At 38.3% G+C, this 27,304-nt stretch overlaps 1 protein-coding gene across 1 annotated transcript in view; it reads right to left on the bottom strand.

Moving 5' to 3' along the window:
• TENM2 (teneurin transmembrane protein 2) overlaps positions 1 to 27,304 on the bottom strand; it is a 1,399,253-nt gene that overhangs the window by 253,835 nt on the left and 1,118,114 nt on the right. The window contains 1 exon segment of the mRNA XM_043982744.1: positions 2,772 to 3,010. Within this exon segment, the coding sequence (XP_043838679.1) occupies positions 2,772 to 3,010 (239 nt within the window).

Genomic DNA, 27,304 nt, shown 5'->3' with positions numbered 1-27,304 from the left:
TTCACTAGGGACCCTATTTGGCAGGCATAGCCACTCCCTTTACTTCTGTAGATGTGTTCTCCATGGTCCTGACCTACCCAGTAGAACATCAGCCTGAGAATTGAACACATGGGACCTCTTTGCAGTTTCCGACAGAAAGTCAACCTGTAAAGTGATTCCAAAGGAAAATAGAGCTTGATTCTTCAGAGTCCCTTAGAGATTTCATTCTAAGTAGCCATAGGAAACTTGTAAAAATGCAATCAATTGCATTCCAGAGTTTGACAAGAAGTGATAATACATATCCCTCCTCAGATGACTACCTATTTGGTGGGGCTTTATACACCAGGGTTTATTTTCTGCCTGGAATGTCCAGCCTCCTTCTCCACCCCACCCCCATCCCCAGTGTAGTGGGAAAGCTGAGGTTAATGTTTAAGTCAAATGTGTCAAGCCTGTCAGCCATCAATTTCTTCTGGAGTTGGGGCTAAAGGTATAAGCTCCCTTGTTACTGTTGCTCACCCTTGGCCGTGACTGTTTTTCTCTTGCCATTTCATTCAGGAGCTAAAGGGGTAACCTCACAGGTGACAAGTGATACTAAGGTTCTCCTTCCCTTGGAACAGTAAGAACTTTCTTCTTGGCTACTTGTCCTTGACTAGTGTTTTCTTGGCTTTGTTGCTTTCAAAAGGACCTATTTCTTCTACCTTCTGTGAGAAGCCTTTCCCAGTCCTATTTAGTGCCTTCCCTCTGAAATTATCTCCATTTTATCTTGCATATATCTTATTTGTATCATTGTATGCATATTGTCTCCCCCATTAGACTTTTTTGGGAGTTATTTTTGCCTTTCTTTGTATGCCTAGCACTTAGCACAGTGCCTGGCACATAGTAGGTACTTAATCAATGTTTCTTGACTTAATTGTGCGTATGGCATAACCCTAGGGGCTAGATTTTCTATGCTTCCAGCAGAGAGATGCCTGCCTTCCACATACTCACTGGACCCAGGAAAGAACTTCTACATCTTGTGCCCCAGTCCATATGTGAGGAAGGCAGAGCAGCTGCTCCCTAGTCACACGTCAGTGCATTTGTTTCCTTATAGAAGAAGTGTACATAAACACAGCCTGGCAAGTTACTTGTGTTTGCATCAGGGGATCTTTCCTCACCATATTCTCTGCCCAGCTATGTACTAAGTACTTTAATTGGGCAGGTCAGGCTCTCTAAGAAGCATCCATCTAAGGCACCAACTTGGTTTCCCCGTAGATAGCAGAAATGATAGAATCCACGCTGATAAGCCTCTTTTCATTTGCCAGGTAGATACAGTGGGTGATGAGGGAGGAATGGGACAATGGTGACCCTTAGTCCAAGACTAACCCAAGTATCTAAAATGTTAAGCTGTTGGAAAGTGTTATATTTTTTCTTGGCTAGGTTAATAGCAGGTAGCTGCATGTGCAGGTGATAAAATCAAGAAAAGAGGGAAATTAGCAAAAGGACTAGAAGGTTCTGTGACCTAAAAAGATGACTTGATGACAGCAGGAAGTCTTTCCACTTTGCACAGGCAAATTTTTTGAGAGAAGGGAAGAACTTTTACAACTGACCAGAGAACAAGCATGTGCTTAAATTAAAACATGAGGCATATGCCACTATTGACTCTGCCTGGGTATCTGCCACAGGTCCAATATGACAAACACAGAGAAGAACTTCTGTGGGCTCAGAATCTGGGGCTTAAGCAGGGAGTGGATGTGGCTCCCAGATGATGATATGAATGCAGATTTCAAGCTCTAGAGCCGACAATGAGGATAGTCTAGTGAAGAGCACTGAATCTGAAATGAGGTGATAGGTTCAAATACTATTGGTGTGACTTTTGACAAATCACTTTATCTATGGGGGCCTCAGTTTCTTCAACTGTAAAATAAAGAAGTTGGACTTTTGCCTCTAAAAAGCTATTAAAATTCTAAATCTATGCTACCATGAGAAGCTCATAACATAGTCCATTATTACATAACATGAAAACAAGTTCTATTTTTTTGGTGGGTGGATGTCGGTGCCACTGGTATTGGAGAACAGCATAGTTATACATCATGTTAATGTGAGTCTTATGCAGAATTGCTATAGAATATACAAAGCATAAAAGTGCTACTGTGATTTGGATTCGGTTGAGTAGGGTGGGGTGATGTGAGGATGGAGAGAAGGAAAAAAAACCCAATCATCTGGATTAATTTCATTTCTTAGGAAATCTCTTTGGATGCTATGGTCTCACTATCTTGTCATATTTTTTCCTTGAAGGCACTCAAAGTAAATTGGCCAAGTCTGGCCTGGCCTTTAATGAACCCAGATCATCCAAAAGGCTGTTCTTGTTCTTGGGTTGTTGACTGATATCTGATCACAGCTGCATTCATTTAACACAATAATCCCATCTCAGAATCCAATAAAAGAGAGGCTAGGAGGCAACTCTGAGAATAAGGGTTGGGTTTGCCAATAATAAGCATCCTAAGTTATAGCCAGGAAAATGTGAAGTCAGAATTTTTTAATCTTTGTTTTGCTAAAGGTCATTTGGGATCTTGAAGAGAAGCTCATCAGCTTTAATTAGCTTTAAGGGGAGAAAAATCACTTTCATCCATCATTCACTATTCTGTCTTGCAGGAGCTGATAAATGACCTGAACTGACTACAGGGGAAATCTGTAAATTCACTCTAAATACAGCAGTCCCTCCTGCCCCCATCAGATATAACATACCGGATCCTCTTTAAAAGGAAAGAGCCTTCTGACCAACAAGAATGAGACAAGCTGAAGTTTCAACTTACCTATGAAATAAGCCAATAGAATAGCGAGAAGCACGGCTGCCGCAATAGCAGACAGAGCAGCACATTTCCAGCTGCAGTACTTGGATGGCTTCTTCAGCTTGAAAGCATTCCTGGAGAAAGTGTTCCTGGGCAGGAGTCTGGGGGGTGGAGTATAAACGGTTCCTGAGGTCAGAGGGTATCCAGGAGAAGAGCTGCTGAACAGAGGGGTAGTTCCAGAAGATGTCTTGAACAGGAAATGCCTGGCAGGGGAAAAAAAGAAAGAAAAGGACACATTGACCAATGTGGCTATAAAGGGGGGATTATGATTATATTTCCTTATTACTTAATTTTTTTTTTGGTGGAGCAATGAGGGTTAAGTGACTTGCCCAGGGTCACACAGCTAGTAAGTGTCAAGTGTCTGAGGCTGAATTTGAACTCAGGTCCTCCTGAATCCAGGGCTGGTGCTTTATCCACTGTGCCACCTAGCTGCCCCCTCCTTATTACTTTAAATCTGAAGAGGGTGTTTTTTTTTTTTGGTGGTGGTGGTGGGGAGGCAAAGACTTATGATTTAATCAGTATAGGGAAGTTTTGGTGTGGAAACGTTCTGCTCCAGTGCAGATTAACAACCAGTCTGCATTTTACAGTCTTAGAAAACTCATTCAGGCATTGAGGGGTTTCAAAGAATTGCCCACACTCCTAAAGCTTACATGTCTGTTTTAGAGGTAGGTCTCTAAGGTTGGTCTGCTATCCAGTCTGCCAGGCCACCTCTCTTGAATTATACAGTCATGGCAAATTACAACACTATCCTCTAGAGCAGGGTAGACCAGGGTTATAGTGTGATGCTAATGCTAATCAAAATTCTCCACCAGAGTTTTACTTTGATGTCTCATTTGACATGAAGGAGACTCTGGGTTATAAGAGCCTATGCCAAAAGAACACAAGTTCTGAAAGGTCCTGTCAGGCTGGCAAGAACTTATTTTAGCCTATATGCAAATCAGATCAAAAATATATATTGCTTGAAATTATTTTTCACTTGTTTCAGTTGTGTCTGCCTCTTTGTGACCCCATTTGGGTTTATTTTTTGACAGAGATACTGGAGTGGTTTTCCATTTCCTTCTCCAGCTCATTTTACAGATGAAGAAACTGAGGCTAGCAGGGTTAAGTGATTTGCCCAGGGTCACACAGCTAGGAAATATCTGAGGCCAGAATTGAATGCAGGTCTTCCTGACTTCAGACTCAGTACTCTATCCATAGCACCACCTAGCTGCCCTTTAAATATTTTAAACATATAGGTTATTTGGGGGGAGGGGTTCCTTCTTTAGAATATGTTGAGGATCCCTGTAGGTATAGTGGGGCTCAGAGGCAGGACTCAGATGACTTGTGAAGTTTCTTCCCAGACCTATAATTCACCCACAAACCTAGAATAATTTCAAAGTCATCTGGAGAGGACTTTCCTTGCTGTTGCTTGTTTTGGTTCTGATGCCTGCCTAGGATAGTCAATCTGGCAATATATTCTACAACATGAAATTCCTACATGTTTGTTAATTTAAATAAAACTTCATCTTTGATAGTAAACATCCTTCTGTTGCTGACTAGCTCAGCCAGCCTTCCCAGAGGGATCTAGCCATAGGGTCTATAGCCTGACAAACATTTGGTGTCATCCGTCACACTGGTTTCCAACACAACCTGGAAATGGATGCTTACCGTCAGGGCCTGAAAAGCATTTTAAGTCTAAGCATTTTAAAGACTCCTAGCTAGCATGATTGACAGCCATGTCAGAAGTTGAGCTTATGGCTAATTAATTATTTAACAAGGCCATCATTAGAATAAATGGCTAAAATGGAAATCTTCTTGGATATATGTAAGAATATTAGACCAAGGCTATGAGCTGGATGAAGCCAAGAAGGCCGGATTCTGTTAACAAGGTTTCAGTTCCCTTCCTAACAACTTTTTTTTTTCCTGCTTGATCTTGACTGAAATAATTTTGAAAAAGAAAAGGATATTTTTCTGGCTATGGTTTACTCCATGTTATATTGTGAGCTCAGGCTGCACGATTTTGTTTCAATTTTGACAAGTGACACAGACAAGGACAATTTTGAAAAAAGGCTTTCTAAATCATTATATAATAACCCACTGGTCTATGATTAAACCAAAACACAAGCAAAGCAAAAAAACCTGGGTGATATGTATCCTTTAAAGCATTTATGGAACTACTTAACATGTATTTTTGGAGTGTGGGTGGCGATAACAGAATATTAAAGAAAAACAAAACAAGGATGTATATTTCTCAAACAAAAAAAGCAAGAAGTAATTAAACATTTAAAACTAATAAACCAATAGAAGTTATCTTATCTTTCCTCCCTTTCATAGTCAGACTCCCAGAAAAGAGCTGTGTAGACTAGTGTCCATTTTTTCACTTAACAGTCACCTCTCAACCCCTGGCAATTTAGTTTCCAGTATCATCACTTAACTATAACCACTTTCCTCAGTATTAACAATTATCCAACAATTGCTAAATTCAATTGTCTTTTTTCCAGTTCTTATTCTTCTTGACCTATCTAGCATAAGACACTGCTGACCACCCTCTCCCTCCTCCATACCCTTGTCTCCCTGGGTTTTCAGGATACTGCTGTTCTTGTACTCCTTACAGCTGTTCTGTTTGTCCTTCTCAGTCTCATTTGCAGGATTATTGTCCTTGTTCTAACAATAACAGCAGCTAGCATTTATATATTGCTTTAAGGTTTGACAAGAGCTTTACAGATACTATTTTATTTGATCCTGACAACTCTGTAAGGTGGGTGCTAGTCCTCATATAAAGAAACTGAGGCAGCAAGTTTGAATAACTTGCCTAGGGCCACACAGCTAGTAAGTCTGTCTGAGGCAGGATGTGAACTTGGATTTTCCTGACTCCAAATTCATCACTCTATTCATTGTACCACCTGGTTGCTCTCCTATTCTCTGAGGATAGGTATCCCTGGGCACTTTCCTGGGCTCTCTTCTCTATATATATACATGCTTTTTGGACAAGCTTATTATCTCTAATAAATTCAACCATTATTTCTATGCAGATGACTCAGAGATCTATGTATCCAGCCCACTCTCTCGGAACTCCTGTCCCACATCATCAATTAATTACCTATTGGACATCTATTGGATATCCTGTAGACATCTTGAATTCAACACATCCAAAACAGGTCTGATTATCTTTCCTCTCAAACACTTCCCTCTTCTCATTTAAGAAAGAAGATCACTAGGATCCCTCCAGTTATCTAGGTACACAACTTTGGGGTCATGTTCCATTCTTCCTCTCTCTTATCTCTCATGTCCAGTCAGTTGCCAAGTCTTATGGAATCTACTTCCCTAATGTATCCTCACTCCTTTCTACTCACAGAGCCTCTACCACCACAGAGCCTCAGCACTTTTCATACAGACTATTGCGATAGCCTCTTAAGTGGTATCTGTGCCTCCAATCTCACCTTTCTGGAATCCAGTCTCCAAATACTTGCTACACTGATATTCCTAAAGTCCAGGTATGACCAGGTAATTTTTCTGTTCAAGATTCAATGACTCCCTCCTTCCCACAAAGTAACATACAACCTTCCTTTTCTGGCTTCTAAAATCATTCATAATTTGTCTGCAGTCTACTTTCCCAGGCTTTCTGAATATTAACCTACTGCACACACTTTAAATAATAGTCCAACTGATATGTTAGCTGTTCTGCATATACAATATTCCATGTCCTACATGCCTTTGTATAGATTGTCCCCTGACTGAAATGCACTTCCTTCTCACCTCCATTTCACAGAATCTTAGTTTCCTTCAAAGTTCAGCTTACATTCCACCTCCTACAGGAACCCCATATTGATCCACCAGTTGCTGGGTTGGCCCCATTGAACCAGGAATGATTCAAAGAAAGAGCTGGCACTAGAGGACCAGCCCAGTTAAGTAGAACCACATATCCTCAGAAAGCTGGAATAAGGTAGGAGATTTTTTTGGCCAACAGCTCATGAGAAACCATATACTGGGATATCAAAAACTTGCTATCTACATCAGTAAAGGGATTTCTCTGACCAATGAAATTTTATCATTCTAATTATCTGATAACTCAGGCCACACATATAAAACTGTTATATTAAAATGGAAAAATATGAAAAATGATATTGTTGCATCTGTTTAGGGAATAGTCTCACTATTCATAGAATCAAAGAATCTCAGAGTAAGAAAAGATCTCAAAAGTGGTCATGCAATCCATGATCCAACCATTTTGGGGACTAAAATATTACTAGTGATTTCTAAGATGCAGTGGTAACACACAATTATACAAATCTGCCTCTTTCTAAACATATCTTTTATTTTGGTTTTTTTGGGCAGGGAAATGAAGGTTAAGTGACTTGTCCAGGGTCACACAGCTAGTATCAAATGTCTGAAGTCAGATTTGAACTCAGGTCCTCCTGAATCCAGGGCCGGTGCTTTATCCACTGCGCCACCTAGATGCCTCTCCAAACATTTCTTGATATCTGCCTGCATGTGTATATAGATATGACTGGATTTCTATGTACCATCACATGTCATCATTGAGAAGGGAGCTGCTCTCTTTGGGGTTGGGTTTTAAGCCCTTTATGTTATGAGAAGCCCAATGGTTTCTGCTAGAATCCCAAGCTACTGACAAAACCATTTGTAATTACTTGGCTCGAAAAACTCTCATACACATATACTCCTTCCCCCTACCTCAGAAATTTATACATCAGAGATATTTCAAATGGTGTCGTAGGTAGGTTGGATTAATCTCTTTGATGTCAGAAATAAGACTGATTGTTATTGAAAAAGTTAATTAGATAACAACTGATCTGATCGAACAGTCTCAGGTAATAGGGAAGTCAGGTCTCTTTTCCATCACTCAGTGCAGCCATGAGGAACCAACCTAGTGTTTCCATATACTTACAACTAAAAGGATCCCTTTCCTTTTTATGATTACAATATTAAATGTGTTCTCTTTGAATTCATGTTTACAATTCTTCACTGCACAACAGTAATAACAGTTCACATTGGTATTGCTCCTCTCCATTTATTTGCAAAGTGCTTCCACAGTAGATAGTATTCAATTGGATTAGGTTGAAATGAACTAATAAATTGAATATCAGCATAATATCAAATATAATAGGCAGCATGTGAATAGGTACAGTGAAAAGAGACCTGGACTTGCAGTCAGAAGACTTGGGTTCAAATGCTGACTCTACTACTGACTATATGATCTTGGAGAAGTCACTTAATCTTTCTAGTTAAGTTTAAAATGTGGGGTTTGGTCTAGATCAAAAATGTCAAATACTCTCCAGTGCAGCCCAAACCAGATTAAAACGTAACTGTGGGAAATATTCAATAAAATAATTGAAAATGCAATTACATAGCTTATGTTAATATGTTGTTTCCTATGTCAATATGTGGTCCACAGGAATCCTTATCTATAGTTTGGTGGACTTTATTTCTATTTGAGTTTGACACCCCTTGTCTAGATGTCCTTTGAGGTCCCTTACGTTTCTAAATCTGTGATCCTAATATGTAGAAATGTGACTGTCTTAGGGCCTAAAGTATAGCCTGGATACATAGTAGGGTCTTTGGTGTTACCAAAGGACAACTCTGCTTAAGATATAACTTAGTACAATACTATCATAGGGATCTTAAAGGGTTTGTGAACTTCCAGAGGATGTCTTGGAGACAGTCCATTGTCTTCTTGGCCATGTTTATGCTAACTTTGAGTCTACTAAGATTTGCAATCATATGTTATAGGAAAATTTTAGGCAAGACACTAAGGTAAAGGTCTGGTCAACTGACTCGATGGAGGCACAGAAAGGGTCCAGAGGATGGTTCTTCATTTTTTTTTTCTATACTGGATATTAAGGCAGTTTTTCCCCCTTACAGGCACACTTGGCGTGTTTCAATGATTCATTTGTGATGCCCCTGGTGAACTTCATCCCAGCAGTCGGCCATGGAAGTAGTTCAGCTCAGGACTCCAGGCATCAGCAAAAATGTGTAGTTTCCAAATGCTCTTGACATTTTTCAAGCACAACTCAATTGCACTCAGAATTGGCCACTTGTGCCTTGGAAATGAAAGGCAAATGAGGGGCCCCCAAAGTGCTGCCCTTGAAGCTTGCTCATACACCAACAGAGGCTTCCCAGAGAAAATTTGTCCTTGGTTTCTTTATAAGTCTGATCCTCCTTTATTCTCATCTTCTCTTTTTACACAGACACACATTCTCTCTGTCTCTGTCTCTCTGTCTCTGCTCTCTCTCAATCTCTCCTTACTTCCTTTCTACATGGTGCAAACACTGCCTTACTTCCCTATCATTACTGCAGTACCAAGGAAAGGCACTAATATATTATGTTCTCTGTGTTTTTATAAAAAAGGAGGCATGGACCTATGTTCTTTTTTTTTTTTTTTTAGTGAGGCAGTTGGGGTTAAGTGACTTGCCTAGGGTCACACAGCTAGTAAGTGTTAAGTGTCTGATGCCGGATTTGAACTCAGGTACTCCTGACTCCAGGGCCGGTGCTCTATCCACTGTGCCACATAGCTGCCCCAGGACCTATGTTCTTACCAGAACTAACTTGGGAACACAATGGAGATCCTACTCCAACCAATCAATCTTTTGTTTTGTTGTTTCTAAACGTCAGTGTTCTCCTTCTTGTGAAAGTGTGGGCATTTAATAAAAATTCCAAATGCACCTAATAGGCTTCCCCACTGCCCCCATCCCCAAGTTTCCACAACAGAAAATAAATATGGGTTTTAGAAGTATGGCAAGATGAGTTTTTCTTCTATGTGACTTCTTATAAATTAAGGATAAGTAATCTACTGGGTTTTTTTTAAAGCTTCTAGGGTTATTGAAACATTCACAGAGAAAGAAAAAAATAAAAAGATTTCTAAACAATCAGGACCCTGTGAAAATTAAATTCTGAGGTATTCAATTGATTCTTATGATGTAATAAGTTACACTGATCTAGAGTAGACATTAACTAGCCAGGCTACCTGGTTTCCTTGAGAGATTTCCCTTCCTTTCTTTTCAATGCCAAGTCAATCCAGTGTAAACCCAGTTGCTAATTTCACCCATGCCCTCCACTAAAAAATATAAAAACTCTTAGCATGGAGCACCACTTCTAGTGCTGAGCCATTGGGACCCTAATAGGTATTTTCCCTAGTTTCTGTTTGCTTAGATTTATCCCCAAGAACAAATCCCAGCAGAGCTGAGAAACTGAAGTGTGGGTTCTGCACAAATAATTGTGTTGCCTCCATCCAAAAGGTCAAGAATTTTTTTTAACCCAGGTTTCCTGTATCTCATCTCACTGCACTATTCAGTGAACAGGGCTAAGGACTAATAATGCAGAGGGCCCCTCTTCTCCTGAACTCTGATGCAGTGCCCGTCTACTTGGAGAAGATTGAAAGCCTGGAATGGTTTCAGCGCAGTGCAGTGTGTGCTAAATGCAAGCCTGGTTATCAGGAAAGCCAGGCTTCTGCTCTTGTTCTATGGAGAAAATTGACCTTACTCTAAGAGGTTCCCCAGTAAATAGACTTACAGGTACAGAATGTGACACAAGAAAATAACGATACACAGCCCATTAATCCCTAATAGATTTTTAATACCATACATGCTGCGGTAAAATTTGATAAAAGCCAGGAAAAGTATGGAGGCTGGAATACACATGGACTGGCACAATTACCATCCATGAAGGCGTGATCAGTGAGGGAAATGTAGGTAAGTGAAGAGAGCACGCTGGAAATCTGAGGATTTCGTCATATCTCCCAGTCTTTGCATATGCCCTTTGAAGCATCAGGTTTATTGTCTCTAAAGCCCTAAGTTTAATAAAGTAGCAGCCCATAAAGGGTACTGTAGCATGTAAAGCTACAGTAATTAGGTTTTCAAAAGTTATAATAAAACATTTAGCTTGAGACAGGTTAAATAACCAGCACACTTTCGAGCATAATTAGTGCATTCCACTCTCAGCTAAAGGGATCAGAGTGGAATAGGCTTCAGATGCTTTGCCTGTCTGCAATCCAACACTTGGGGAGATTTGGAGATTTGATAAAAAAAAATAAGAGAACACATATTAGTCAAAAACTAGTTTCACATAGACAACTAGTTGCTTTTAACGTGTGCACTTCCCACAGAAAGTAATGGCAAGGTTTAATGAGCCCCGCACCCTTTACCTTAGGCCAGACACTGATGGTCATTCTTTGAAACAAACTCTCATTTCTCTACCTTTAGTTTTTGTTTCAGAATTCAGCGGAAAAGGTAAAAGATTGGAGAAGCTGTATTGGCCAAACTGCAATCCAATATTTATTAAATTATAATTTATTGAAATTATTGAATTAAATGAAATTTAGTATTTATTAGATGCCTACTATGTGCCAAGCACTGTGCTAAGTGCTAGGGATACAAGGAAAGGTAAAAGACAATTCCTGTTCTCAAGGAGCAGGATGCAACATGACAACAACATACACACACGCCCACACACACACACTCTACAAATGGAAGATAATCAACAGAATAAAGGGCCTAATTTTAAAGGGGATCAGGAAATATTTTTGAAGGTAAGACTTTATCTGTGACTTGAAAGAAGCCAGGGAGATAAAGAGGAGGCACAGATGAAGAGGGAGAGAGTTCTAGGCGTACGGTGAGTTAGTGAAAACAACTGGAGTTGGGAAAAGTCTGGTGAGAGGAACAAGAAGGAGCTCAGTGTTACTGGCTCATCATTTTGCTAATACAATTAGTACTATTAAAAGAATAGATTCCTACAAACGCTAAAGTCAAGATGCAATTAGCATCCCCAGTCTTGGCCTTAAGTTTGACAAAGAATCCCTCTTTGCCACAATTGGCTTTTATGCCAGAATTCAGTGGACATACAAAATACCACTTTAAAGGAGAGCAAAACTGGTTCCTCTTCTTACTCTGTCCCCTATTAATTCACAGAAGCAATGAGACTAATTTTGATAACCATTCCATTCTCCCTTTCCCTGAGGACTTAGTAGGCATGAACAATCACTAAGTTTAGTCTACCATATAAGAATCTGAGATAGACTTTTTAATTAGACCCAAAGGAAGGGGTCACCTAGGCAGAAAGGAGAAAAAAGGGATTCCAAGGAAAAATGTAGCTGAGGAGACTAACATAACTTACTATCTGACTTCTCAGTGGGAAGATGTTCTTAGAGGAAAAGTTGATTTTGCTTATTTTTATATGGGAAAAGTTATGCAAAAAAGTTTTAGAAATAAAGCTTCTTTTCAATATGAGGTAAGGAAGCATAAGCAATGACTCAATTAAAATAATTAACATTCTGGTGAATACTTTACATTTTGCTTTCACTGTCTCCAAAGCTCAAACTCAAATCATTTTTGATTCAGTGAAAAGGCTTTTAAGGTTTCCCAGTCTTAACCTTTCAGATCATGGGGGGATGTTACAACATTTGCATATGTTATAAACAACAGGAAAATCCTCGATTTTGCCCTCTTCAAAATTTGCAGTCATACCCAAAATACTCACAGCTGGAATAATTAGCAACTCAATTTATTGCCTTCCGTTTTCTAAATAGAAGCCTCAACTCTTGATATTTAAATAGTGTCACACTGTGATATCACATAACAACATTTTTCATGGTAAAACATTTTTTCTTTCCAAAATGATATACTACTCAGTATGACTCCTAAGGCTTGCCGGCTTCTCTGTTTCTCTCAGTCTGTCTCAGTCTGTCTCCCTTCCATCTCTCCTCTCACCACCCCTTCTCTTTTCCCCTACTGCTCCTTCTTTTTTCCTCCATCCCCTCTCATCCCAATTCCTTCATCCTTCTCCCCCCTTCCCCCGCCTTCGCTCACACACATTAACATATATATGCACATACATATACATACATGTATATATGTATATATACATACATACACACACACATACACAGGATCCTTGGAAAGAGATGAGAATTTCCTTATTCCTTACAACTGCCTTCTCCTCCTCCCTTGTTGATTTTCTTAGATTAACTAGAAATAACCTTCATATAGGGAATGTTCTACTCTGAAGTCTCATTGTGGCAAGGAGGTAACCTTGAATTCTTAGGGCCCACAACTACAGAGTACAAGCTCTGGCAGGCTTTTCTCTGCTGGAAGGCTTCAAGTCCAGGCTACAGGCCTTATTTGTTTTTTCAAGGAGCAGCCTAGTAAACTATAGAGGTGCATCACCTACAAGCTGGCTGGCCACTAGGAGATGAATTCTTTGGTCATGACAACCCATGAAACAAAGAAAACTACAAAACAGCCTTCAATTCTGTGTGGCCTCTTCTGTTTCTGCATGATGACAAGAGCAGCAGAAAAGATGCAGAAAGTGGTACAAAGCACATAGTTTTTAGATCATCTCTTCAGGGATTTTTAACCTGGGGTCTGTGAATCTTTGAAAAAATATTTTAGTAACTATTTCAATATACTTAGTTTCCTTTGTAATCTTAGGCATTTTATGTTATGTCTCCAAAACCATTATTCTGAAAAAGGGTCCTTAGGCTTTTATCAGTCTGAGAAAGGGGTCAAGCTGACACACAAAAGAATTAAGATATAAATACTTAACTCTTGTTCCCATAAGTGTGAGGTCTTTGTACAGTGACCCACAAGTTGACATACTAGTGAAGGAATGAAATTATATAAATATTTATGTTTTCACTAAAAATGAAGCCAGAAGACATAAAGTTGTAGCTAAATCAAAAATTGGTTCAAAGGCTCTCATTGAAGACACAAATTAAAGGAGATGGTGGAGTTGATTTTTACTATGCCTTCAAAGGCAACCAAAAACATAATTTTGTATTGCAATGCTCATGTTAAGTATTTGCATAAAGATCACCATGAAGATAATTCCAGTTCATGTGCCAATACCTTTTGCAGATAGTCAAGTAAAGAGATTCTATGAAGTAATCAATATAACTCTCCAAGTAAAACCAATGTAAATTTCATATTTGATGACTTCAAGGCCTAGGGGAGGATGCCACCTCCCTCCCCCAATGTAGTGGAATATACAAATCAGGTTTTTTTTAAAAAAGATGCCAAAGATTCAAGTATCATGCCTATATATAGTGTGTATAAGAATATATACATATATATAAATGGAAAGAAAAATATATGTATCTATATGTGCACATATACACACATATAGAGTTGGGAGGCACTGTATGTAAAGAACAATGGATAACTTCACAAAAAATGCAATTGTCTGTATCTTAATAGACAGCACACAACTGGATACTCATGAGAAAGTTATTTCAATCCATTGTGTAAAGAAAGGCCAATAGTTTCTCAAAGCTGAAAAAAATCAACATCATATTAGAATAAAAATGAGAAGATATAATATGATATTAAAACATCCCTAACCTGATCTCTTTAAACAAGCTATTAGAAATAACTTTAATATGAGAAAAGTCCTATTCCAATGTCTTATCATGGTATGAAGGTGAATCTTGTTTCTCAAAGGCTCATACTAAATAATGGGAAATGGAGAAAAAAACAGATATCATAGACTATCCCCGTTTCCTGAGGATGTTTAACCAATGCAAATTAATTGCCACAATGAAGAAGCTAAAAGAGCCTAGAAGTCGCCCCAGTTAACAAACACTTGATGTCAAAGACAAATAGAGAATATGGCAACCAAGGGTGACAATAGTATGGTACATAAAATTATTTGTTAAAATATTACAGAGGATAATGGCAGAAGATTATGAGCAAGATCACTGAATAAAATAGAGAGAAGCAGGATGAAGTAAATCAAGTTTATAGAAACCAATGTGACAAACTCTATTAAGCCAGATCTTTTGGAGAACATTTATTTATAAGATGAGAAGAATAAACAGATAAAATGGAAAAGATTTGTAAGATTTCTATAACAAGCTATTTTCACCATGAGAGAAAGTGAAGTCACCACATTTGGACTTTAACAATACGATTTCTGATGGAATGCAGGAGGAAGTATAAATAGTATTGGAGGAAACAAAGATGGGAAGTATAGCCAATTCAAATCAACTAAAGAGAGAAGAGGACCAATATGGATGAAATAATTTTGAGGCCATGGAAGGATGGATGTTCAAGTGGGTAGGATATCAAACACCTGGAGAAAAATCACAAAATTTAATATGATCAAAAATGTGATTGATAAAATATGTGTAACTACTTACCTATTCGATTAATCAAATTAAATAAACATTTATTAATATACTATTATGTACAAAGCACTGTCCCAGGCCATAAGGGCAAAAAACCAGAAATTATATTCTCTGACCACAAGAAACTAATATAAGTCTACTTTATATAAAAAACACAAGAATAATCTACACATATTGAGGGCATCCCAGCTGGAATCATGATAAGTGTTCATACAAGCTTCCAAATGACATTCTATAGCCATCCACCTCCTTCCTGTTGTACAAGTGACTGAAAGTTGCAGAGAATGCAAAATTTCCACTGTGCTTATTCTTTGTTGACTATTGCAAAATTTTATTTGGCAGAGCAAAATGTTTCCTTAAAACATCTCCTCCAACAAAGTTAATCTCATATGTATGTGGGAATTCTTCAAGATTCCTTGAAACATACAATGCAGATTGTTTTGTTCAACAGCCCTCTGATTATTAACATTAAATGAGGCATAAAAGAGGAGACATGGTTGCCATGGTAGATGCTATTTTCATGGTGGATATCCAGTACAGAATCCAAATGAATGAGGGATTCCTTATAGATGGTGAGTTCTTCCAGATGCTCCCATTTATTTACATTTTCCTAATTTCCTTAAGCCCTAGAAAACTGTAGTGCCTCTCAAATAACACCTGTAAGCACTAAAAAAGTTTATCCAAATAAGAAAAAAACTCCAAACGAGGATGAAGGATGCCTACTGCTCAGCTATGATATACAATTGAATGGACAGCTGAGTGAGCTAGTCTATCAGTGTGTGTGTGTGTGTGTGTGTGTGTGTGTGTGTGTATCTTGCACAGATGATACAAATAGACAATGAGCATGGCTTAGACTTGAATGGTAGGAAGGGAATGGTCTAAATTGTATTTGGGAAATCGCACAGTATCCTTAATGAACATTAAAACAAAACCTTTTAAAAATATCAATATTTTTCTGTTAATGCAGAATAATAGAACCTCTACACTATCCAAAGAATCAAAATTACAGATCAACCAAAATATAATAAAAAATTGCAGAGTGGACATAAATTGGTTGTAGCATACTGCCAATGAAAAACTACAATTAAGAAGTGGAACAAAATATACCATCAAAGAGATTTATGCCTGGAAAAAGACATGAGCTGTTTATGAAGGAAAAATTAGGGAAAACAAGTAGATAGCCCATGGGCTATGCTAGTGTCCATATAACAATGAGACTTAGAGGAAGGTCCTCCAAAATTGAGCTAAGGAACAGTATGGACAGGGGTTGTACAAGACAAGAAGGTATGAGTTGAAATCTTCACCATTGCATACTGAAGGGTTTGCAGAGCTGTGGAAATATCTGTCAAAATTGGAAACAATACAGTTAAGAAAAAGGATACTGGCTGATTCTATAATCATATCACTCATAAATGCCTTTGTCTCTGTCATCAGTCAGAATCTGGTCTTTCTAGTCAGTTTCATAGGTTACAGTCAAAGAGAATTTTGTTGGCTTTTTTGGGTGGGGGGGGTGGGGTACAAAAACATGTTGGACTGTTGATTTAGGAGCTAATTTAAGGTAACTCCCATGTTCTTTAGCTAGCTTTCAATTCTTAGCTCTGAGTCATTTATCCTATAAAATATCCTTGGTATTATTTTTTCTTAACCTCGAGCTTGGTCATATTTGAAATCTATTAGTTTTTCTGCCCACTTGTACAACTTTGTAAGATATGTCTGCAGTTTATCTCAACTGGTCTGGACTTTTGCACTCTAGAAAAGTTTAGGTCATTTGCCAATTTGAAAATTTTACTATATGTTCCTTTATCCATATCATTTATAAAAAATATAAAACAAAACTGGACCTTCCATTGATCTCTGAGGAATTTTGTTAGTTACACTTCTCCATCTAGAGAGGTGCCCATTCATCCCTATTCTTTTCCCCTGACACTTAACCAATTCCCTTTTCATGGCAAACAATTTCCCCAATCCTATGGTTATTCTTTAAAAAAAATTTAATAGCCATTAGAATCGAACTCTGTCAAAGGCTTTTTGAAAGTCTAAATGGATTATGTTCACCCTTCTTATGATCTCAGGTCATAATGGAACTGGAAATCTGCCAGTTTTTTTTAACATTCTATGAATTTATAGATACTGGAAATGAAAATCTCCTTAATATATTCCTTGTTAAAGATGGAGGCACAAAATTCATGCAGGAAGTTTGCTTTCCTCATTTCATCCCTGAGAACACATTTTACACTTTCATTATCTTGTAGTCCCATTGGTTTTCTAGCTGGCTTCTTACTTTTGATGTTCAAAAAGAACTCCTTATTAGCTTTGGAATCCCTGGCAAGGTATTCCACAAGTTTCCTTTTGGCTACTTAATTTCTTTTTTCTTATTTTTCTTGATATCTTTGGTTTCTATATCTCCTTCATTTTTAAATATATCCCTCTTCTATTCCCTACTTAGTGAGATTTTTTTAAAAAGGAAAAAAAAACTAGTCCAGCAAAACCAACCAACACATAAAATGTGTATGGCAGTACTATTCCATACTCATAGTCCTTCACCTCTGCAAAGAAGAGAGGTTAATTTTTTTTCAGCTCTCCTCTGGGGTTTGGCCATTATAATTACATGAAATTCATTTTCAGCTTTTGTTCTTTGTGTTTACAGTGTCATAGTAACTGTGTACATTGGATTTTTTTTCTACTTCTCTGTGCATCAATTCAGATTAAATCTTCCCTTGCTTCTCTTACGTTTTCATATATGTAATATCTTATGGAGTAGCAATATACCACTATATTTATGTACCATAATTTATTTAACCATTCCACATCTGAGGGCAAAGTGATACACTTCAGTTGTGCATTGACTTTGCCTTCAGATGTGTACAATGACAAAAAGTTTTGGTATGAATGTTTTGATGTATATAGGGCCTGCCTTTGACTTCCTTGGAGTCTAGATGACTGATTAATTTCTAAAACGTGCCCAAGATAGCTTGTGATTGCTTTAAAGGCTTACAACTTCTCAGAACATCAGAACAGCTCCAGCTGGAGCAACAACAACAATAAAATCATTCTTTTTTGTTACTGCCATAAGCACATTGCCCTTTCTAAGGGGTTCTCACATACAAAAGTCAGCAGAAGTTTATTCAAGGGAACATTTAACTTTTGACAACATCACTGAGTCTGTTTCAAGGTTTTTGACTTCTGGGGAGGACCACATACAATTTTTTAAAAGGGATATTCCATTGTTAATATTCATCCTTACCACTGAATGAAAAGCAGCGCTTTTTTATCTGGGGGCCCTAGGTGAAACAGCATTTGGAGATTTTGATTAGACACAAGCATCAATAGCTTTCAACCTAAACATATCAGACAGAGAGAGAAATGAATTCACAAAATAAAACCAAGACCCTTTTCCCTAACAAGGGGAAAAAAGAGGACATCTTTTGGCTTTCCATATTCTATCATTAAATCAGTGACAGATAAAGCCTAACTTTCTTATTATTACACCAGTCAAAGGGGCCTTTCTCCACCATTTTTGCCCCTAGAATAAATAAGAAGAACCAGTTAGAGATCCTGACTAGGACCGAAGGGATGGAATTACAGATCATAACATAACAGAATTTCAGCTCTGGAAGGAATGTGATAGGCCAGTTAGTCCAATCCATAGAGGAAAAAGGAAACTCTACTTAATACCCAAATAGTGGTCATCTACTTCAAAATTTCCTTAAAGGACTCCAGTTAAAGTGAACTTACTTCCTTACAATAACTTGAAATGAGAAGACAAAGTTTTCCTTACATCAAGACTTAAATTTGTCTCTTTCTAACTTCTACCCATGGCTACTAGGTTTACCATCCTGAACCAAGAAGAACAAATAGAATCACTCTTTCATAGCACATCCTTTCAAATACTTGAAGCCAGATTTCATGTCCTTTCAAAATTTTCTATTCCCCAAACCAAATAAACCTAGTTCTTTATCTTCATATAAAATGACGTCTAAGCCATTCACCATCCTGGTCCTCTTCTGAAAATTTGGTCCAACAGTTGGTTATTCAGTCAACAAGCATTTATTGAGAGTGTCTTAGATTCTAGGCACTATGCTAGGTGCTGAGGAAACTGACAGAAGTAAAATAGTCCCTGCTCTCAAGGAGTTCACATCCTATGGAGGGGGAGAGGAGAAACAAATATGCCTATATTATGTTATATATACAAAATACATACAAGATAAATACCTGGTAATTTAGGGGAAGATCATCTGAGGGTAGATGAAGAAAGGTTTTCTATGGTAGTTGGGATGAATCATGAAGGAAACTAAACATTCTAAATGATCCCTCAAGCAAGAGGGACAGCCTGTGGGAAGGCACATAGCTAGGAGATGGAGTCCTTGGCATGAGAAATAGTAAGAAATCCAGCTTGGCTCTATGGTGAAATGCAGAGAAGAGAGTCATGTGAAAAGAGGCTGGAAATGGAGGATGAGGTCAGGTTGTAAAAGACTTTAGTAGCTAAATAGAGATTAAAATGTCTCAGGGATAATAGGAAGCAACTGGAATTTACTGAATAGAGGAATGACATGGTCAGTCCCATAGGTTTTAGGAAAATTCCTTTGGTAGCTGTGTGGATGATGGATTTGAGAAAAGAGAGACTTATGCCAGGGAAGGCAAGTAGGAGGCTTTCGCAATAGTCTAGACAAGAGGTGATGAAGGTCTGAATTAGGACAGTAGCAATGTGAGTGGGGGAGAGAGGACAGATGCTAGAGTTATTGTGGAGAAAGAGTAGATAAAAAATGTGACAAATTGTGGGTTATGTGAAATGGGTGGGAATGAGGAGTTAAGGATAACACTGAAGTTATGAATTTTGGGGAATGAAAAAATGGTGGTGCTCTTGACAGAAAGAAGGACTTTAAGAAATGAGAAATATCTTTTGGTGAAAAAAAAAGCATTCTGTTTTGGATGGGTTAAGTCTGATATGTCTTTGGGGATCTAATTTCAAATGCCCAATAGAGAGGTATTAATGTGATACTAGAACTCAAGAGACTGGGGATGGGGATCATTTGCATACAGATGATAATCCCTTCAGAATGAATAAAGTCACAAAGTGAGAGTGTAGAAAGAGAAGAGGGTCCAGTACAGAACACTGAGTTTTACCTACAATTAGGTTACATGATATGGATGATAATCTAGCAAAAAAAATGCTAAGATGCTGTTGGAAAGATAAAAGGAGAACCAAGACAGAGTAGTGTCTGGAAAATTCCAGAAATGAGATAGCATCCAAGATATGACGCTTGTCAAAATTTTCAAAGGCTACAACAAAGTCAAGAAGAGAGAAAAGATTGAGAACAGGCTAATGGATTTGGAAAGTAAGAGACCACTTAAATTTGGAGAGAGCTGTTGCTGTTGAGTGATTGAGTCAGAAGCCAGATTGCAAAGGGTTGAAAAATGAATGAGAAGAGAAGTAAAGGCAGGTATAGACAGCTTTTTCTGTGATTTTGGGTGAAAAGAGGAAAAAAAATATAAGATGATAGCTTGAGATGGTAAGATCTAGTTAGGTCTTTTTTTTTTTTTAAGATGGAGAAGACTTTGGAATATTTCTAGGCAGTAGGGAAGGGATGCTGCCATTGAAGATTAGAGAGAGGAGATAATTGTAGGGACAATCTGCTAGAAGATACAGGAGGGATTGGGTCAAGGTTATATGTTGAAGAATTGACCTTGCAAGGAGAAGGGCCAACCCTTCTTTTAAAAAATAAAGGGAGTAAAGGAGGAGAAAATATGGGATGATGCCAACAGGTTATGAGAAGTAGAGTTGGGTAAAGAGGTAGTTTAGAGTCAATGTCTTCTATTTTCTTAGCAAACTTTAAGACCTCAATGGAGGGGCTAAGAGAACAGCTGCTGTGGTGAGTGGGATATAGATTCAATTAAGGATGAATAAAAGGATTGCCCTGCTGCAGAGAGGTCCCAATTGAGATTAGATAACATAAATTTGTAGTAGTTCTGACAGCATGGTCATCTGACATCCAAATGCTCTGCTCAGCAGTACAGAGAAGGCAAAGAGGAAGCAGATGGCTGGATTAATCCAAGGTTCAGTTGAATAGGATACAGGGGCATGGGATTTGAGAGAAGAGGATAGTCAAGCATTAAAACTGGTTAACTAGAAGGTTAATATTGGGAAGGGAGGCAAATGAAGGGAAAACAAAGGTGATGGCCCATTATAACAGTGGGTGGGACAAATAGATGTCACAGTGAAGATAAAGGATAGGTTAAGAATGAGTAAGGTATAAAGTAAAAGTGAGTAACAGGTTATGATCAGATAAAGTGTCCAGCTCAGCCATGGCCTTCCTAAAAAGTGGTTCTCAGAGATGAACACAATACTCCAGATATGGTCTGACTAGGATAATACATAGCAGGATTACTAACAACTTGCTTAATTATGATTATTATGCACCCAATTCATTCCTGAAATTTTACCATCCTAATGGAACTAATCAATCATCAAATTTAAGGGCTAATGGGGAGACAAATGCATCCTACTCTATGAGGACCAAGCCCCTTGGTGGTTTACCAAATGAAGCTCAGATTCCTTGATGCATTGATGGCCTTTTAATAATCTGGCCCCAAACCATTTGTTGTACCCATATCTCATATTACTGTCACCTTCCAGGCAAACCGGACTATCATTTATGTCCTCAAACACACTCGAATTTTTCCATCCCCTTATCCTTTATCCTAATACCAATGCTTATTTTAGTTCCCAACTCCATCTACAAAATCCTGTTTTTCCTTCGAGACTCAGCTCAAATGCTGCCTACTCCATGAAGTCTTCTCTGATATGCATATCTGGAAATTATTTTCTCCTTTCCTTTGAATTCTCACATTACTCTGTACCTCTCTTATGCAAAATTCACCTCAAATTGTCATTTTTGTACCCATCACGATGAACTGGAGAATCCTCTGCAGCTGAAACTATTTCTTATTCAGTGATCTGGTAGTTAACAGTAGTCAATAACTACTTTTTTAGTGCCATGTTATTCTTTTTTGTTTCCTCCTAAGTGAAGATATCATACATAAACATGTATATATATATATATATATATATATATATGTGTGTGTGTGTGTGTGTGTGTCTCTCTCTCTCTCTCTCTCTATATATATATATATATAAACACATACTCACATATATACACCCACTTAATAGGTCTTCTACTATCTACTAAATTTTTTTGATGAATGAATTTTGTGAGACTAATGGACTTATCATGTAATGCCATCTATTATAACTCTCTGTGCTTTTGTCTACTAGTCAGCAAGCTCCCTGAGGGGAAGGACCAGGTCAGATCTAAACTTTGCCTTTCCCTCCAATTCTCTGCATATGCTGATCAAATGTTTGCTATATTGTATTTGGATGCTGAATATTGAATGAAGGATAAAGAGAAAATCTATTTTTCTATAAACTATATTTTTAATAGATTTTATATTTGTTCCTTTCCCATAGATGAATTTAAGAGCTCTCCCAGCATTTAATTTTGGGGGCATTGTTGCTTTTATTTTACTCCACCAAAGCGATGGTTATCTTTAATACAATTTATTTTCCCATTTGAATTTAAATAAGATCCTTTGAGGCATTTGAGCAAATAAGGAGACCTATCAGCATATTTACCCACCCGTCTGTACCCACAGAATATCCATAGGTACAATATTTTCTTCTTATTTAGTACTCTTCATTAGATGATCTAAGAGCTCTTCAGGGATATTAATTAAGCTTTATAGCAACCTCTGTGACACATCCGCTTGCACACATAGATCTGTTGGACATACAGATATTAATGTTTTGCAAAAGTGTGCCATTTAAGTATGTTTGTAGGCCATTCACACACCCTACCGACTAGGCACAGAACAGTTCCATACATTTCTGTCTTCAGAAAATGCCATTAAGCAAGGCAACCGTCATTTAGCATCAACACATAAATATTGCCATGACACTTAATACACACTCAAGCAGACTCTGAAGCCTCTCTGCAGCAAAACAAGTTCCGAATGAAGCACCATCTAAAGGCAGTGCATCATTTCCTTGAAAGGCTCAGGGTTTCTTAAATGCTGGGTTTCCTAGGGCCCCAGGCAAAGCTTTTTAAAAATGCAAGTGTTAAGGCAAACTGTCATGCCCGTTGCCTTAAGTACCAGAATAGCTTGTCACTGCCATCTTGGAAGTCTTGACGAAGATGCAGTTGGACATGCAGAAGCACAGTAATTGAGAGCTGCCTGACAGGAAGGTAGCATGTTAGACTAAAAGGCAGGTGCCAGCCTGTAGGCATCGTGTTCTGTCATGGCATTAAACAAAACTTAAAGGAAATGCTGTGTGGGAGGCAGCAGTTGAAAAGAACCTCAAGCAAGCAGAGAAACGAAGGCATTAGACTTCAATAACTGCATTTACCTAATATTAAGTGTGTGGTATCACTTTGCTGAGAGTAATTGGGTATCTTACAGAAAAACAACATCTCTATTTATGTGTGAGAGGAGGTGGGGGAAGAAGGTGAATATGGGAGTATAGAGGAGCATAGAAGAACCAATGAGGACACTGTTACCCTCTTACCTGAATGTTTATAAGGAGAAGAATACAAATAGTTCACATTCATGTAGCAGCTTATGGCTTGCAAGGCACTGTCATCACAACAGTCTGATGGGTAGGTGGTAATAATGGAAACAGTTCATGTTCCTATAGCATTCTAAGGCATGCAAAACACTCTCCTCAGGTAAGTGGCACAGTAGATAAAGAGTTGGGCCTAGAGACAGAAGGGCCTCAGATTCTTAGCTGTGCAACCCTGAACAAGCTACTTAGCCCCTGTCTGCCTCTGTCTGCCTCATTTTCCTCAATTATAAAAGGAAGATAATAATATTACCTGTCTCCCAGGGTTATTGCGGGGATCAAATGAGATAATGTTGGTATAGCATTTTTTTTTTCTATTTTTGGTGAGACAATTGGGGGTTAAGTGACTTGCCCAGGGTCATACAGCTAGTAGGTGTCAAGTGCCTGAGGTCAGATTTGAACTCAGGTCCTCCTGACTCCAGAGCTGGTACTCTATCCACTGCACCATCTAGCTGCCCCTTGTAAAACACTTATCACAGAGCCTGGTACACAGTAGAATAAGTTCTTAATAAATGCCTGTGCCCTTTCTTCCTGTCTTACAACAACTATTCATGTTAGTGTATTCTAGCTGGCAAGCTCCTTTAGGGTAGAGACCAGATCAGAACATTTTTCATGGGACACACTCTAAAAAGGTCACACTATGGTAGACAGAAAAGAGAAGAAGCTCAATCTGGAACCTCTAAGTTCAAATCCTACCTACAACACTTGCTAGTTGTACAACCACTGGCAAATCTCTTAACATCTTGGAGTGTCAATCTCTTCCACTTTAAAATGGGGATAATACTTATGTTTTCTGTCTCATTGAGTTACTTTGGGTTTAGATGATAAAATATAAAGAAGGTGCTATATATAGAAATGTATTTTAGTACTGAGATTACCTGCTGGGTACTTCTGACTGTCAGTTTTTGAGGACTATCTACTAAAGTCCATGAACATGGCTGATGAAGGGATTGGAGCACAAGATACACAAAGAATAAACTTTGAGTACAAAGTCATCAGAAAAAGTAATTAAGCTTGGTTTGTCTGAAGTTTTTAGGCATGATCCTTGAATTCTCCATGAAAGGGAATTCATTTCTCAATGGATTTTCAAGTCATTGCTTATGATGTTCTCTGGTGATAGCTATACCAATAGGACCATTGCATTTCTCATTTCTCTTGGGGATTTAAGGCCCTTTACTAAGTTACCTCAGAGATCCTCATAATATTCTTGTTAAGAAGATAGAGGTAGGTGGGTAGCAATAAGTCATTTCCCAGATGAAAAAAAAAATAAACAGAGGAAGTAAGAGGTTAGATGACGTGAATGACTCAAGACATTCCCAGTATAATTGAGAATAAAAAGAAAGAAGAGTGTTGTATCCATTAGAAAATACTCAGTCAGTTTTTCCCTGGTAACTAAGTCACTCTCATATTAAATCAGGCATGTAGGCATGATATTAATGCCTCTGGGACATCAGGGTACCACTTGGTACATTAGTCTGTCCTGAACGCTTGTGTGTGCGCGTGTGTGCACGCGCGCACACACACCCACACCCCTACCTCTCTTAATAATGCCTCTGAGTGGATAAAATCAGGGACTGAAACAGAAATGAGAGCTCTTGGCTAAAGCCTATTAAAGATATCAGACCAATGAAAGAGGACAGCCAGAGAGAACACAGCATTTTAAGTAAATTGCCCAACTATTCCAGTGATGTGTAATCTAATGCTTTGCTTTCAAATCTTTCCCTTTTCCAGGCTTGAATAGAGACAGAGATTTTTTTTGGCTAGGAGAATAAGAGACAAAAACAAAGGCATTTTGATCATGACCAAAACCAAGGTCCCTTTGCCCTACTGCACACCTTTTATTTTAACCAAGCTAGATGATGTTTGCACAGCCTTTATATTAAATGTCTCTTCTGATGCAGTAGTTAAAACCAGGGGTCAAATCCAGAAGATGACTATACAGTTATTTTTATCCTTGAATTTCTCCTCGTCATTTAATCTAAATTCTGTTTAAATTTTCCCAGAGAGAGAGAAAATGTTGAACATTTTGAAAAGAATAAGCACAGGCAAAGAGAGGCAGTATAGTAGACTGGATAGAGAATCTGGAAGAACTGGCTTCAAGGCTCACAGGAGCTGTGTGAACATGGGCTATACTTTAAACTTTCTGAGCCTTTGGCAATGCTGTAAGACTCTCAGAATACAATGTATACCATGGAAAGAATAAGCTTGGAATCAGAGGCCCTGGGTTTGAAACCCAGCTTTGTCATGTGTGAATTTGGGCAAGTCACTTAACTTTTATGGGCTTCTTGTTACTCATTTTAAAAAGGGGGTCATTTAAAATAGATTCTAAGGTCCCTTCTGGTTCAAAATCTATGATCTTATAAATTGCAGTGGAACTGAAAATCTGCATGAGTGAAGGAAATTTTTATAATGAGGAGTTTTTTATAGTGGACAGAAACCAAACCCAAATAATCACACCAAAGAGGGTTTCACATAGAATCATCTATGATAAAAACTATATAATACTGTAATAATGGCATCTAGATTAAAATTCTGGTTGAGTTCAAACATATGTGTATTATTTACACTACTGGACTGAGCATGATGCCAACTAAGCCATCTAAAACAGCACAGGAACCCAAATCTGATATCAGGGCAATGCACAATTTCAGCTATGTCTTCTTCTTCTTTTTTTTTTTTTTTTTTTGCGGGGCAATGGGGGTTAAGTGACTTGCCCAGGGCCACACAGCTAGTAAGTGTTAAGTGTCTGAGGCTGGATTTGAACTCAGGTACTCCTGAATCCAGGGCCAGCGCTTTAACCACTGCGCCATCTAGCTGCCCCTATGTCTTCTTTTTAACTGGATCTATTTCTACCCTTTTATAACCATCATTTTGGGTCCATTATGTTATTGAATGATAACTGCAACAAGGTTTCCATAACAAAGATGACAAATACATCCCAGAGAATGATATTAATGCACATTGTAGAATTCACTGTTTCCTCAGCATGGTCTTATTTTTTTTAATTCTCAAAAGAGTTTCAACCTTTTAAAGGCAAAATGGCTTCTCCAGCCCCATCCAGATGATCCCACATCTAAATGATCTGCGTTAACTCTCCCATCATGGGCTCTCATAAAGAGCACTGGTTAGTACGACAATAAAAGAACATGTTTTAATTAGAAAATGTGGATTCCCAGCACTTTTGCAAGAAGGAGATGATGGTTTCAGACAGACATCAGGAGACTAATAAAAGTTAAGATGCATTAAGCAGCAACAGTGAACCCAAAGGTAAATTAGTGAGATATTTGGAGAAGCAAACCAGAGATCAACACATCAGTTGATAACGTTAGTTGTTGATGTTTAAAGAACCTTCTTCTCCCCTTCGTGCTGGGAGTGCATTAGTTGTACACTGTTCTAGGGACCCAGACGTGTCTTATCACCCTGTTCCCTGCAATTCTTCCCTCCGGTGAGGACAGTACATGCATGACTAGAAGAAGAAATTGCTGCAACCAGGCAACAGTCTGTTTGTTGACTCTACTGAGAAAAGGGGAAAGATTTGTCAGCCTAGCCGCATTTTCCTGCCTTCTCTCAAGTTCTCCCTAAGCTCAGCAGCTGAATAAGATCAGCCTCCTTGTTGTGCCTCAGGAAGGTTCCCTATAGCTACTACCCTAAATCAAGTCAAATAGGAGCTTTAAGCTAAAGAAAGTATATAGAGGGAAGGGAGATTTCTCCATGCTTACATAAAGACATTTATAAAGGTCTAATATCTCCTTATTTTCCCTTATTGTATGG

The sequence above is a fragment of the Dromiciops gliroides genome, chromosome 2, assembly GCF_019393635.1.
Source record: "Dromiciops gliroides isolate mDroGli1 chromosome 2, mDroGli1.pri, whole genome shotgun sequence".
Lineage (NCBI taxonomy): Eukaryota > Metazoa > Chordata > Mammalia > Microbiotheria > Microbiotheriidae > Dromiciops > Dromiciops gliroides.
The sequence above is the reverse complement of the archived record's forward strand: the minus strand, read 5'-3'. Positions and strand labels throughout refer to the sequence as shown.